General features: G+C 46.6%; 1 protein-coding gene across 2 annotated transcripts in view; it reads left to right on the top strand.

Annotated features, from left to right (window-relative positions):
• The window catches only part of nalf2 (NALCN channel auxiliary factor 2), a 498,859-nt gene extending 488,403 nt beyond the window's left edge, over positions 1-10,456 (top strand). For both annotated transcript variants that reach the window (XM_072505795.1, XM_072505796.1), the window contains one exon: positions 149-10,456. In XM_072505795.1, coding sequence (XP_072361896.1) covers positions 149-453 — 305 coding nt within the window. In that variant the 3' untranslated portion in view covers positions 454-10,456. The remainder of the gene's footprint in view (positions 1-148) is intronic.
• The last annotated feature ends 5,179 nt before the right edge of the window (positions 10,457-15,635 follow it).

The raw sequence follows: 15,635 nt of genomic DNA, 5'->3' as shown, positions 1-15,635 counted from the left end.
CTATCCCTCTTGAGCTGCGTGCAAGGGGTGGGGGAAAAAAAGACTTCTTTGCATTATCCTCCAAATAAATAAGAAAATGTGAGGAAAGAGTAACTGTGGGTGCCTCAATATTATATCTGATCTAATTCTTCCCTTTATGTGTCAACAGGGCTACTAGAAAACCATTTAACCAATGCAGAGCCAGAATGCTGTGATGTCAGATGGAACACCTGTGATCTATCCTGGGACAGAGGGTATAATGTATCTACCAAATCCATGGACTCCATGTTGCATCACAAGTCTTCACTGCCTGTCTCAGCAGCGCCTCGACTGTGCAACAGCAGACTTAAGCTGTGTGTTTTGGTACTAATTCTTCTACACACTGTGGTGACATTTACTGGTTTTCAGAACAATGACCGGGTTGGCATGGAGACAGTGAGCGCCTTGGACGACAGTTCCGCAAGTGAAGAGTAGAAAGAGATGTCTTCTTACCTTCTTTTTTTTTCAACAGTTCGTATGGGGCCATGGTACCGAGCAGTAAAGAAGCTCAAAGAGTTTTCAGAAGACCAAGCGAAAGAAGAACTGGGCTGCAGGCAGCCATGCATAACAGTGTGCAGCAAGGCTGAGGAAAAAAAAAAAATATCTGGCTGTGGCAGGTCCAGAAATGCTTATCTGCTCTGATAAGGATAGATGGTTTAAAATGTTACTCTACAGAGTCAGGCTACCGATACAGAAAGGGTCAAAATAATTTGGGGAAAGCATAGCTGCCTCTGGGACAGATAGTAGAAATAGACAGTTCCTGTAAATTCCATCTGTTCCACATGTAACTACGAAGGGTTCAGATGTATAAACACACTGAACGATTTTCATCACAGGACGTTTTCATTTGCCTTCTCGGTTAATCAAGCTAATCTCCAACACGGTAGTCTTCATTGAGTTCATTGTGGCGTCTATTCCTATGAACACGACTTAGTTGTCCCAGGGACAGATAGCAATAATCCTGTGCTTGAACCAAGTATGTTTTGCCAGTATCAGAGAGTTGGATAGGTGTCTAAATCCCTGAATAGTTTACTTGCCCAAGCAACCCTGGTAATGTTTCTCCTCACATGAAACCAGTACTGGTCTGTCACCTTAATGTTAAACAACTAGTTAAGATTAATTACCCATTGTTGCGAGGAACACCAGCAAAGTGACTGTGAACATCTCAGTCGCAGGATCGGTAGGCACGTACTCGGAAAGCTATGTGACTGGAAGTTGGGTAGAGCAAACAGCTACTGCACCCTCCTGCTTACCAATGTATATGCAATGTGCTTCCTCAATTCTCAGTAGGCTACCTGGCATGGATACCATGGCTACCTAATACAAATGTATGAACCATCTGCTCGCTGGTTTTGGAATTAAACAGGTGATGGTAGCCTTGGAGGTAACTTGTAACCTTGTCACCAATGATATGAGTGTTACGAGATAGAAAGGGGGTTGGTAGAGAGAGAGAAAGTGGGGAAACTATGGTACAATTTCTTTTTTAAATCATCAGATGTTTGGGTCCCTTTTACGGTGGCCAAGTTGTAGATATGTGGCTCCTATCTACTGCTTGTAAGAACCTAATGCTGACACATGGAATTCTTGTCTCGGGACAGGTTAGATGCCTAACCATTACATATGGAGATCTAAGATTTCCATGAGTAAGTCTTACAGCATGCATCGCCAGATGCACAGCACAGTAAAAAGCAACTCAGCAGCAGCCTAGTGAAACGTTCAAACACAGATATTCACTTTTGTAAACAAAAATAATCAGAGACAATAAGGGCAAAAAACTTAAGAAGATTTTATAATAACAGTTTCAGTTAAACTGTCCTTTATAGTCGTGTATTAGATTCTTGAAAACCTTAAGAATCCATTCTGCCCTCACCCCTACCGCTACCAATCTCTGAAATTTGAGTGCCAACATTTTAGGAATTCAAATAGATATTTTATTTGTTAGGAGTATGGGATGGCCTTTGTGCAGGACAGCACCAAAGTTAAAAAGAGTAGAAGAGAATTTAGAAACATCATGTAATAGTCAATGGTGTTAGTGGGCTAGAGTTAGCATCTTCAGACCAGTACAATGCTGTCCGTTGACACCTGTTCATTGGCAACCGTTATCACAACCTCAGCCCGGTTTTAGAATGTGTGGGCCTACAGCAAAAAAATTGCACCCAAATTGGCAATCTCACTCAACGCGGCCTCAAGGATGTTTGGTGCGGGAAATGAAATGCTACACTGAAGAATGCTAGGTTAAGAATTGTCACAGATGTACCTGGTGTGAGGGCACCGGATGACTCACTCTGGGTGCCAAAGTGGAAAATTGTCTCCCTCCTCACCTTGGAAAGCAGAGAAATTCATCCAAAATCAATAGTTTATTTTCCCATCTCAATTTGGTATCGTTCGCATTTGAAGGAGTTTACAATAGTGACCAGCACAAAATCCAGATCAGTTACCATCGAGAATAGATTCCAAGTGAACTCTCTGGTTAAAAGTCTTGCAATGCCAAAATAAAGTAAATGTATTATTTGGAAGGTGCAGGTTCAATTTTCGCCTTTCTGCAATCAAAACAATGAGTACGATACGTCAAAGCAGATCAATTTATGTCATTGTGTTTAGGACTTGAAGCACTTGATTTTTTTTTGTGCCATTAACATTGAAAATGGAAGCAGAGACCGGGACCAGATTCTTAGTAATGATCTCCTGGGGTATGGGCTCAGCGTTCTGTAGCTATGAGAAATGTTGTTACTGTTTCCATAGCGTGGAATAAACTCACGTGCCTTGTTTTAGGAGAGACCTTTCATGCCATTAAGCTGGTGCCTAAACCCAACTGGATTAGGTGAGTAACAATATATGCACTCAAGTCAGACACTCAATGTTACTAGAGCAGCACAGGGTAGAGAAATTGGTCTTCAGATACATGGTGCATAATTTAATATGAGGAATGCCTTCTTTCAATTATGAATATTTGTTCCATCTCCCTTTATTCATCTCAGGCCCTTCTTGGACCTTTGTTTCCTGACTTCCCCTCTTCCTGTCACCCAACTATGCCGCCGTTTTATTTGTCCCCTCTTTGGTACTTCCACCCATCCCTATCCCAGCTGTTTCACTGCCATCCTATTTTCTTGCTATTATCCAAGTCTTGAAATGTTCCTGGATCAGCTCACACCCTCTCTCTCTATGCCTACCACATATTATTGACTGCTTATGAGCAGCACCTCCAACTCTCAGCTTCCTCTGTCATCAACCTTGCACCCCAGAATGCTGTTTGAGAGTTTACATCCCCAACATTCTCTACATCCCACGTACTTTTTCCTGCTTAAAACCTTTTGTCTTACACCATCTTTCGCTTCTCCTTGAAAATGCTCAAAATGATCATTTGACCCTTAACACTCAGTTCCTCAATGAGATATCCATCCCATTTTCCTGCCATAGCTTCTGCATTGATTCCACATGTTTGGGTGATTTTAACATCCATTCCAGCACTACTTGACTTCTCTCCTCTAAATTAACTGACATACTATTTTCCCAAAATATTTCCCTTCCTGTCTGCAGCCGATATTCACAGCCAATTCCTGTCATTGCTATCATCCATGGCTTCTCTATTCCTACAGCACTTTCATGTTATCCAGCCACATCAGTGGCTGGAAACCTAAACCAGTTGTGCACTAGATATGCACAAGCCTGCACCCTTTAGACTGGGAGGTTTGAAGCTGGAAGTCACACAGGGAGAATGACTGTGATGAGAGAGAGTAAAGGCTGTGCTGGAGACAATGGCATTTTTATTTCCCCAGATAGGGACATCACCAGCAAGGCCGGTATTTATTACACATAGCTGCCCTTGAGAAGATGGTGGCGAGCCACCTTGAACTGCTGCAGTCCATGTGATTAAAGTATTCCCACAGAGCTGTTCGGTAAGGAGTTTCAGGGCTTTGACACACCGACAATTAAATTAGTAGCTGTGGGAGCATTGTGATGAATGGAGGATCAAAGAGCGGACATTTGGGAATTTGAAAGTGCTGCTGTAGGTGACTTGTGAGAGAGTTGTCCCCGCACCCTGTCCCCAGCACATATTCAAAAGGAAGTGGCTTCAGAGAGTGGATTTGGGTAATGAGGGATAATAGGAAGTGGCCATAGTTGCCCTTGATAGTAATTGAAGACATCATTTCCACTCCTGCCATAGCACCAAAATGGCACTAACCATAGAGGCAATAGCACCATCCGAGAATATGACCACGTCTACTATTCAGCCTTGCAATCTTTAATACAGTCAACTATCCCCTCGTTTCCCAAGATCTAATTCCATTGTCCAATTGAGTGAAACTGATGTTAGGAATGTTTTTTTGTTTCAGTATATAGACAAAGGTGGCAATCCTTTGCCTGCGTGAAAACAACTTCAAACAGAAAGTCGAAAACACTTGTCGTTTTGTTAGAAATTAAACACTAGATAAACTCACGGCCAATACTGAGGTTATATAGGATGCCAATGTTAAGATTTGTCCATTGAAACCATTGGGCTCAAATTATTCCTCCCCCCATCTCTCCACCTCCTACCTCTCCACCCTGGCATTTGTCATCTCAATTCATTGCGAGAGGACGACTTTCCCCACTCACGCATCCATCGTTTAGGCACAAAAGTCTTTCCATGGTGTTGCCTTGAGCTACAAAGTGCCTGGTTGACCTGCATTTCAGGCAAGGTGCCATCATGGTTAAGGAGTTTCAGGACACACTATAAATGGCTTCCCCAAGGTTAATTCAACTGCTCGTTACCAATTAAACTTGTTCCTAACACTCGTTAAAGATGAGGCAGACTATTTTTGTGGCTCACCCTGTACAGCATACACTTCAGAAACTCACCACCTAGAAAACCAACGGCAGCAGGTGCACGGGAACACAGCCATCTTCAAGTTGCCCTTTGTCAGACACCATTCTGACTTGAAACTATATTGCCATTCCTTCACTGTAACTGGGTCAAAGACCTAGAGCTCCCTTCTTAACAGCACTGTGGGTGTACCTAAATCAGATGAACTGCAGCAGGCAGCTCACCGCCACCATCTCAATGGCAATTAAGGGTGGTAATAAGTCCTGGCCTTGTCGACAAAGCCTGCATCTCATGAATGTATGCCACTTCTAGCAAGTGAAAGTGAGTCTTGTTACGAGCGCACCTGATAAACTTAAATTGATTGTTAATGTAGCCGGACTCAGGATTGTTCAATAAGTGCTGCCCAATCGCAAATTCATGGATTATACAAGCGTGGGCTGGTTCAATCTGATGTGTTCTCTGCCTGGTATGGGGGATATTAGTTATGAGGAGAGATTGAATAAACTGGGATTGTTCTCCCTAGAGAGACGGAGACTGAGGGGCAACCTGATAGAAGTTTATAAAATTATTAGGGGTATAGATAGGGCGAACAGTTGGAGGCTTTTTCCCAGGGTGGAAATGACAATTACAAGGGGGCACAAGTTCAAGGTGAAGGGGGAAAGATTCAGTGGAGATGTGCGGGGAAGATTTTTACAAAGAGGGTGATAGTGGCCTGGAATGCACTGACAAATGAGGTGGTTGAGGCAGATACGTTAGCGACCTTTAAGACTTATCTGGATAGACACATGAACAGACGAGGTATAGAAGGATACAGGTGGTTGGTCTAGACAGGACATGTGATCGGTGCAGGCTTGGGAGGGCCGAAGGGCCTGTTCCTGTGCTGTATTGTTCTTTGTTCTTTGAACATGATTCGGTCAGTCAATCATTGGGATACATGGCCTACACATCTGAGATCACGCCAGCACTGAAATTTATACATGACATTACTCATGGGTGTGGGGTAGGCAGTCAGTCTCATAACATGACTCTTTTGTGCTTGTTAAAAGCAAGATACATTCATATGCAGGGACCAGTCCTCAGCAAACAAAAGGAATATGTTCAAGCCCGCGCAGCTGATGATTTACCGTGAAGCTTGGGAAGCCTAAAGTTCACCATTGCTTTCTTCATGGCAATGCTTCGGCCCATCAGAGTCAACTTGCCAACCAACCAGCACCTTTTTAATTGCTGTAAATGTTTGAAATTTGGCAAGCTTGCATCTTTCCTGAGCGCAAGACAAAAAACTTCAGCAACTTCTCTTTTCAGCAATATTCAAATAAATATATAAAAGCTGTCCGATGTGTCAGAGGTGTGTGTAGTGTCAGTGGAGGATGCAGTTGTATGGGTTACGTGAATGTCAGTGCATAGTTAGATGATGGATGGAGCATGTTAGAGATGTGATGCAAGTGGTGCAGTTATTGAGAAGCGTGACTGCAAGAGAGGATTTTACCTTGACCACTCGTTCCAGTTTCTTTGTAGCACTGAAGCCATGTCCTGGAGGTAGGCTTCCAGCCATGAGAACCTCAATGCTCTCCCCCTACATAGAATCATAGAATTTACAGTGCAGAAGGAGGCCATTTGGCCCATCGAGTCTGCACCGGCCCTTGGAAAGAGCACCCCACCAAAGTCCACACCTCCACCCTATCCCCGTAACCCAGTAACCCCACCCAACCTTTTTGGACACTAAGGGCAATTTAGCATTGCCAATCCACCTAACCTGCACATCTTTGGACTATGGGAGGAAACCGGAGCACCCGGAGGAAACCCATGCAGACACGGGGAGAACATGCAGACTCCGCACAGTGATACAAGTCGAGAATCGAACCAGGGACCCTGGAGCTGTGAAGCAACTGTGCTAACCACTGTGCTGCCATGATGCCCCCCTCTGCTGCAGTAGCTCCTTCCTTCATGGGACATCTTTCTTCCATTGTACCTACTCCACCAGGACGTCCAATGCACTCCCCTGAAAAACTGTGAACCCTCTCTCTCTGCCCTTGAGCTATCTGATATTTCCTGATATGCGTTAGCCAGTACTTTCCACGCCCACACTAGAAATGAGGAGGAAGGCTCTACATACCACTCCGGGAGAATTGCTCCCAGTTAGTGCTTGAATGGTGACTGTCCAGGTGTTTGCTTTAGTGTCTCCACACATGCTTAAATCATGATAATCTGCAATTAAACCCCAATTTGCAGTCGAAAACCAGATGTTTAAACAGGCACAGCATTCGACACTTGTTTTCACATTTTACCTGAAATCACCATCCCCAATGTTTCTAAGCTGTGCTATTGATATCTATAACCCTTTAACCACTTGTGATGTGAGTCCATTTCAAGGTGTTTCTAGGCCTGCAAGATATTACAACCTCAAAGTTAGAATGAAACATCAGTGTTTGGATTAGTGAGGCACAAAAAGAGAACTGGATTTCCAGTTGGGGACGATAAAGCAAAGTTAAATGCAAACAATATGTGCCCTGACCCAGAAACAGAATCTTTGCACAGACATATTTTCAGCCTTTTTGCAGTCTTTCAATTTTAGGATTTTGTTAACTACAGAAGTAATCTAAAAATTGGAATATAACACAAGTCAATCATTATTTTAGCTACAGGCTACCTCTTAGCAATCTCATCCGCAAACATGGGATCTCCTTCCACAGGTAGATTGACAACACCCATCTATCCCTCTCCACCTGCTCACTTGACCCCTTCCACGACCTTTGCTTTGTCAGCTGCTTGAACAACACCCAGCCAAACATAGGTGTCAGTGTTCTCCAGCCAAATATTCAGAAGACAGAAGCTATCGTTTTCAACCCCTGCCATAATCTCATAATCTTACCATTGATTCCACCCCACTCTTTAGCCACTGCCTCAGGTGAAACCAAGCTTTTCACAACCTCTGTGTCCTATTCAATCATGAGCTGAGTTTCCGACGCCATGGGTGGGATTTTCTGTGCAACCCACTGCATGTTTCACCGCGGGGCAGTTGGCCCACCGTTGGCAACAGGATTACCCGCAGAATGCACCCCTCATTGCCGTCAGCGGGAGGAGAGGATCCCACGGGCATGAACAGCCTGAAAGTTCCAGCCCATATCCACCACAAAGAACGGTAACCTCACTTGAGTTAGAGCCATTTTTGATCTCCAGGGGTGTCAAGAGTTATGATATGCAGGCAGGAAAGTGGAGTTCAGGCCACAATCAAATATGCCATGATTTAATTGAATGGGGAACTAGGTTTGATGGGCTGAATGGCCTCCTCCTGTTCCTATTTCTTTTTATCTTATGATTGAACCCCACCTACTTAACAACATCAATCTCCATCTCAATCTGTGCCTATCTATGTCTTTGTGACCTGCAAATGTCATTATTCCAAAGCTGTTCTGTGGGCCTCCAATGCCACCCTTCCTCTGCAAATTTAACCACATCCTAACTTCTGCTGACCAAGTCCTGCTCACCTATTATCCTTCGAAACATTGTCCCATTTTGGCTCCTGATCCTCCAACACCTCAAAATCAAAATTCATACTGTCATATCTAAATCCCCCTCGCCATCTCTTGCTCTCAATACTATCAGCATCCTCATACCCCCTCCCCCAACATCTCACCCAGACATCTCTGCTCCTCTAATTCTGTGGCCTTTTCCGCACCTCCCTCCCACCACAGCGCCATGGAGGGCCATGCCTTCGGCTGGGTGAGGTCCGCACTCTGAATTCTCTCATTCCACCTCCTTCTGGATCTTTTAACAGCCTCCTTAAAACCAATATCTTAGGCATCTCATCACCCTTCCTAATATTTCCTTTGTTGCTCAGCATCTGTCTTTTTTTGATTACACCACCAAAAACTGTCTTAATGTGTTGAAGGCACAACTTCTATGCACGCTGTTGTTATATATGAAGCAAGTCATGATTCATTAAAAAGTAGGAGACATAATCTCTTTGTTCATGAGGCTAAAGTTGCAGCTTCAAGTTCCATGGTTGCTTGTTACCTGAATCGGCTCTCTTCAGTCTGTCAGTTCCCCACTCTACCACCGGGGGGGCAGAGGGGGTGGGGGGGGAGGAGAGCAATTTTAAACAGCCAAGTATTTTCATGTCGATATAAGTCCTGGCCTTTAAATAAATATCTCATTTTGCAGATTCATGGAGAAACACCGTAAAATATCATTGACCTTTCTTACTTACCAAATTTTAGCCCAGATCAGGAGGCCCAATTAAGCACTTTTTCACCTCTGGGACCTGGGTTTGAATCCAACTCAGTTTGGTGGCACATTCATTTTCTAGCTTCAAGGATCCTCAGTGAATTCAGTTTGAATAGGCTCATTGAAATTTAGAGGGTTGGAAGGCCGCTTTTCTTTCTCACTGATTCTAGAGACTATAAAATAGCCACAATTTGGCCCTAAATTGAAAATCTCGCTTGCAGAAACCAAAATGATGACAGGTGTGGGGAATGAAAAGATTTGCACTGGTGCTGCCCTAATATTGGGGCTAAGGTGCATTGTTGGGATAGTGTAAGGGACATTTTCCCTTGCTATACCTTGCTCCGAATGCTTGATGGTGCCATGGGTAATAAAAATAGACAAAGCATTCCTTTGTCAGGCACTGACAACCCTCACACTGATGAGCACAAACATTCACCCAAAGACCAATCAATGGTATATGAATACAAATAAGGGCACATTCATGTGGCGAAATTGACAAATATATTGATGAGAAATTATTTCGCCACTCTACCCAATTCTATTCCAATGGACAATGTTCAATTTTCACTGTTTCGGTCTCCCTAACTCATTTAATGCCCTGAGGACTCACCATAAATAAGACTTCCAAAAATTGTGCCCCCTCCCTCCACGCCTCCCCCCGCCCCTGTGAAAATCCACACGCACGTCAACTCAGAGTGTTGACCTTGATAACACTGTGCAGATGTGGGCAAGTAATGGGGAAGTATCTGCAGATCACTTATTCACTTATGCTTCTACATTTTAGATCCTAATCCTTTCTTGGGTGTTTTCCATGACTGGAAGGTGGGGGTGAGAAGTCAGTGGTTCCCACTTCTCTCCACGCAGATCTCCAATCTAATTTCTTATTAGGTTCTTTTCTACCTCCCCATTTGTTAAAGCTTCGTCCCATCATCAGTGTAGTCAGTGAATTCACCATTTTAAAAAAAGTTGGTAACGATATTTTCTAAATGTAGCACTTTGATTTTTCTGTTCTAGACAGCTAGAAGATTGTTTTGGGTGGGGGAGGGGAGGGGCAGAGTCGAGGAATGGTCAGGAGAAGGGGTAAGTGCATCGATCATGGTAGTGCAGGCACATGCCCTGCCCCGTGTGGAACTGAGCCAAAGGGACCAGGAAGATCCCAGGTGTGATCCCCATCCTGCTGGGAGCGGTGGACATATCGACCCTGGGAGCTTACCAACGTGATTTATTCCACAGTGTGTGATTTCAAATCCATGGTTTTGTGATTTCATTACTGTAAACGATTGTTTCTGGGATTGAGATGGAATGGTCCTTTAAGGAGTGCGTTCGCAGTTCTGCACCATGTCCAGATATACACAATAAGAATTTCTATTTTCTTCGGAGTGTACCATAAATAAAGGCATGTTCAACATGGTCTAAGTGTTGCTCTCCTTTTCTTTTGTCATGTTCAGGTTTCTGTTGCTGCAGGATATTGTCTCACCACGAAAGTCAGTGGAGATGGCTTTTGTTATTTGAAAAGTGGTAAAGCCCTTTGGTCCTCAAATGGTTAATCACAACTCAAGTTGCTCTGATAAGTTGAAGGGCAAATAGCCTCTGCAGTGTGGAACGAGAACATAGAACAAAGAAAATTACAGCGCAGTACAGGCCCTTCGGCCCTCGATGTTGCGCCGACCTGTGAAACCACTCTAAAGCCCATCTACACTATTCCCTTATCGTCCATATGTCTATCCAATGACCATTTGAATGCCCTTAGTGTTGGCGAGTCCACTACTGTTGCAGGCAGGGCATTCTACGCCCTTACTCCTCTCTGAGTAAAGAACCTACCTCTGACATCTGTCTTCTATCTATCTCCCCTGAATTTAAAGCTATGTCCCCTCGTGCTAGACATCACCATCCGAGGAAAAAGGCTCTGACTGTCCACCCTATCCAATCCTCTGATCATCTTGTATGCCTCAATTAAGTCACCTCTTAACCTTCTTCTCTCTAACGAAAACAGCCTCAAGTCCCTCAGCCTTTCCTCATAAGATCTTCCCTCCATACCAGGCAACATTCTGGTAAATCTCCTCTGCACCCTTTCCAATGCTTCCACATCCTTCCTATAATGCGGCGACCAGAATTGCAAACAATACTACAAATGCGGCCGCACCAGAGTTTTGTACAGCTGCAACATGACCTCATGGCTCCGAAACTCAATCCCTGTACAAATAAAAGCTAACACACCATACGCCTTCTTAACAACCCTCTCAACCTGAGTGGCAACTTTCAGGGATCTATGTACATGGACACCGAGATCTCTCTGCTCATCCACACTGCCAAGAATCTTACCATTAGCCCAGTACTCTGTCTTCCTGTTATTCCTTCCAAAATGAATCACCTCACACTTTTCTGCATTAAACTCCATTTGCCACCTCTCAGCCCAGCGCTGCAGCTTATCTCTGTCCCTCTGTAACTTGTAACATCCTTCCGCACTGTCCACAACTCCACCGACTTTAGTGTCATCTGCAAATTTACTCACCCATCCTTCTACGCCCTCCTCCAGGTCATTTATAAAAATGACAAACAGCAGTGGCCCCAAAACAGATCCTTGTGGTACACCATTAGTAACTGGACTCCAGTCTGAACATTTCCCATCAACCACCACCCTTTGTCTTCTTCCAGCTAGCCAATTTCTGATCCAAACTGCTAAATCTCCCTGAATCCCATGCTTCCGTATTTTCTGCAGTAGCCACCGTGGGGAACCTTATTAAACGCTTTACTGAAATCCATATACGCCACATCAACTGCTTTACCCTCATCCACCTGTTTGGTCACCTTCTCAAAGAACTCAATAAGGTTTGTGAGGCACGACCTACCTTTCACAAAACCGTGTTGACTATGTCTAATCAAATTATTCCTTTCCAGATGATTATACCCATGAGGCGTCATTCTCCGCCGGCGGGAGTCTCCGTTTTGCCGGCGCCCGGGGGTTTCCCGGCGGCGTGGGGCTGCCCCACAATGGGAAACCCCATTGACCGGCCGGTGTTACGGAGACTCCCGCCGGCCGGTCGGGGCAGAAATGTGGCGGGGCGGGTAGGAGAATTTCGCCCCCTATCTCTTAACAACTGAACAATGGAAAGCAGGAAAAAACCCTCCTACAATTCCTGCAAACTACCCAGTTCATTGATCTCAGGCAGAGCAGAGATAGAGGTGCAATAATTTTGCCCAGAGTCTGCAGACTAAGAAAGATCAATCAAAATATTTGTTCCTAATTTGTAGTGTGGTGACTATTGCTGGAAACCATGTGTGTTAGCTGAGGACTGCAATTGTGTGTGCCTATAACATCCTGCCTCCATCCTGTGACTAGCCTGCCAATACCCAACACTTACTGTGATGAATGGGTATTTGCGTGAAGGACTTAGAGGGCTGCCAATACCATTGGGACCACGCTTTGCATTACTTGGTACCCTCAGGAAAGCAAAATGTTGAGGAAATGAAAAGGGGAGAGCAGAAAGAAACCATTCTTTCCTCTTTCTACTTTACACTTCTCTGTACCTTCCAACTTACCCCCGCTCGCCCCACCTCGTGCTCCATAAAATTGCAAGTGACTGGTGGGTTCGGCAACAGAGGTAGTCAGCAATTTAACTGTAGTGAACCCAATGCTGTCACCTTGCCCAATAGTTTACTCGTATAAGACTGCAGCAATGTTCAGAATTGGGAGAAATAAGTCATCACAAATTAAAAATGGAGCTCAGAAATTGTAAGTCTTTTGGTGTTCAACTTCAAACTGCCAAATTATTTTTACTCGTCAACTTAAAACATGCTTAAGGTAAAAAGAATCATTTGAAAGAAACTGAGATGTGGTTTCAGATCAGGACAATCGGCAATGTGTATTGTGATTATGACTAGAATCGTTTAAAGCTAAGTAACTCAGATAAAATAGCTGAGGGCCTTGCTTTCCATTCAAGAAGCAGAAGGAGGTGACCACACAGGTTTAAAGAATTTTGCTTCCGCACCATTACCTCAAGTATCTATCTTTGGTCCCTTCCTATTTTTCATCTGATTGCTGGTCCCTGGTGACATTACCCAAAGCCACAGGGCCAGATTCCATATTCGCATTGATGATGTCCAGCTCTACTTCACCACCACTTCTCTAAATCCCAACCAGTGCCTCTGTCCTGTCAAAACCTTTATCTGACATCCGGGGCGAGATTCTCCGACCCCCCGCCGGGTCGGAGAATCGCCGGGGGCTGGCGTGAATCCCGCCCCCGCCGGTTGCCGAAGTCTCCGGCACCAGAGATTCGGCGGGGGCGGGAATCGCGCCGCGCCGGTTGGCGGGCCCCCCCCCGCTCGATTCTCCAGCCCGGATGGGCCGAAGTCCCGCCGCTAAAATGCCTGTCCCGCCAGCGTAAATTAAACCACCTACCTTACCGGCGGAACAAGGCGGCACGGGTGGGCTCCGGGGTCCTGGGGGGGGCGCGGGGCGATCTGGCCCCGGGGGATGCCCCCATGGTGGCCTGGCCCGCGATCGGGGCCCACCGATCCGCGGGCGGGCCTGTGCCGTGGGGGCACTCTGTCCCTTCCGCCTCCGCCACGGTCTCCACCATGGCGGAGGCAGAAGAGACTCCCTCCACTGCACATGCGTAGGAAGCTGACAGCGGCCGCTGACGCTCCCGCGCATGCGCCGCCCGGAGATGTAATTTCCGCGCCAGCCAAAGGCCTTTTCCGCCAGCTGGCAGGGCGGAAATTCGTCCGCCGCCGACCTAGCCCCTCAAGGTTGGGGCTCGGCCCCCAAAGATGGGGAGCCCGTCTGATTTGCGCCGTTTTGGGCGCAAGTCGGCGGACATCACGCCGTTTCCGGAGAATTTCGCCCCCAGTCCTGGATGAACCAGAATATCCTCCATTCAAACATTGAAAAGACAGAAGATGTTCGACGCCAGCCAAAAACTCTGTTCCCTCATCATCTCCATCTATGGCCCGTGTGTGCATCACAAGGATTGCCTGTTCCCCCTGGTCAACTGTCATGTCAGTCCATAACTCCCCGAGGATGGAAATATTGGGCGGGATTCTCTGTCCCAGGATGCCCAGAATGTGTTCTCTGATCAGGTGGAGAATCGGGCGTCGAGGGGAAAATCGGGATTGGTGCCAGGTGCCAATCTGAACGAGATACTCTGACCCAACCCCCCCCCACCCCCCCCCCCCACCCCCCCCCCCCCCCCACTCCACCCCATTGCCGGTACGAACAAGGACAAATCCTCGTCGGGGGGAGGATGCAAATAAATGAAAATGGGGCTTTAATGACCTATTTGCGTCTATATAGGCTGGCGGCCTATGCTCCAGCCCTCCACGATCCTCCAGTTCCCGCAACTGGTAATCATGTGGGCATGGATCACTTGTGGTCTATACCAGCGTGGACCTGTCCTGGTGGACCTTGCGGTGGACCGAGGGAGCAACGGTTGCTCCCTTGGCCCACTGCAAGGTCCACCACCCCAGGGCCATCCGATGGTCACCCCCCCCCCCCAAACAATGCACTGCCTACCCTCTCCTTCACTACCAGACCGTCCCTGCCCCTCACATCCCCCCCAGGAACACCTGAAATAGGGAGACCCCCAGCAACCCCTGTAATAGGGAGACCCCCTCAGGCACCCCTGTAATAGGGAGGCTCCCAGGGACCCAGGGAGACCTCCTAACAAGAACACCCTGCCCAAAGGATCCCCCTCCACAGACTCCTGCCCACTCACACAGACCGCAGGCCCCCCCACCCCCTCCCTTCCACACAGACCTCCTCCCCCCCCCCCCCCCCCCCCCCCCCCCCCAGAAAAGGAACCCCTATCTGGAAGCTAGAGATTAGACAGGACAGGGGCAATAGGAAGCATTTCAGCTGTAGTACTTAACTTGCAGCTCCATATGTCCATTCCTGGAAGGAGAGCAGCTCTGCCTACATCTGATCCATTAGATGGAAGTCATTCATAGCATTTGAGTCGTGGTCTTTGATTGACAGCTTCTACAAACCATCTGCAGCTTCGATCCATTCATATCCCTTCACGGTTCAGTGGCCTAAGGGCTGAAGCCCTAATATTTGTAAACATTTACCACATCAAAGAGAGGCAAGTGCATTCCAAGCACTAAGTGCATTCCAATCACACAAGCATGTGATTTCACTGCATTTACCTCTCTTTGTTGTAACATTGTTACCTGGGGGGTTCAATTTTACAGGAATCCCTAGGGAAGGGATTACCAGAGTCCCTGTGGGTGGTCTCCCTTTTACAGGGGTCCCTAGGGTGCCCCCTATTACAGGAGCCCTAGGGGTCTCCCTATTACATTGGTCCCTGAGGTGAGCGGTCCCCCTATTACAGGGGTTCCTGGGAGCTATGGATCACTTGAGGGTGGGGGCGCCGAGGCAATCCGGGAGGAGGGAAGTGGCCGGACATGGGACCTTGCTATCGGGCCACCCGCTCAGGATGACGGCCTGACAGTGGGATTCCCTGGGAATGACTTGTATCCCACACCATACATAGATTTGCATGGCATGGGAATGCTGAATTGGATCCCACTTTGCAACCCCAAGTGGATGGTCAAAATGGTGCAATTCAGCTCCGGTGGGAGAACATAGTCT

Source organism: Scyliorhinus torazame, chromosome 5 (genome assembly GCF_047496885.1).
Source record: "Scyliorhinus torazame isolate Kashiwa2021f chromosome 5, sScyTor2.1, whole genome shotgun sequence".
In the NCBI taxonomy this organism is placed as follows: domain Eukaryota; kingdom Metazoa; phylum Chordata; class Chondrichthyes; order Carcharhiniformes; family Scyliorhinidae; genus Scyliorhinus; species Scyliorhinus torazame.
The sequence above is the reverse complement of the archived record's forward strand: the minus strand, read 5'-3'. Positions and strand labels throughout refer to the sequence as shown.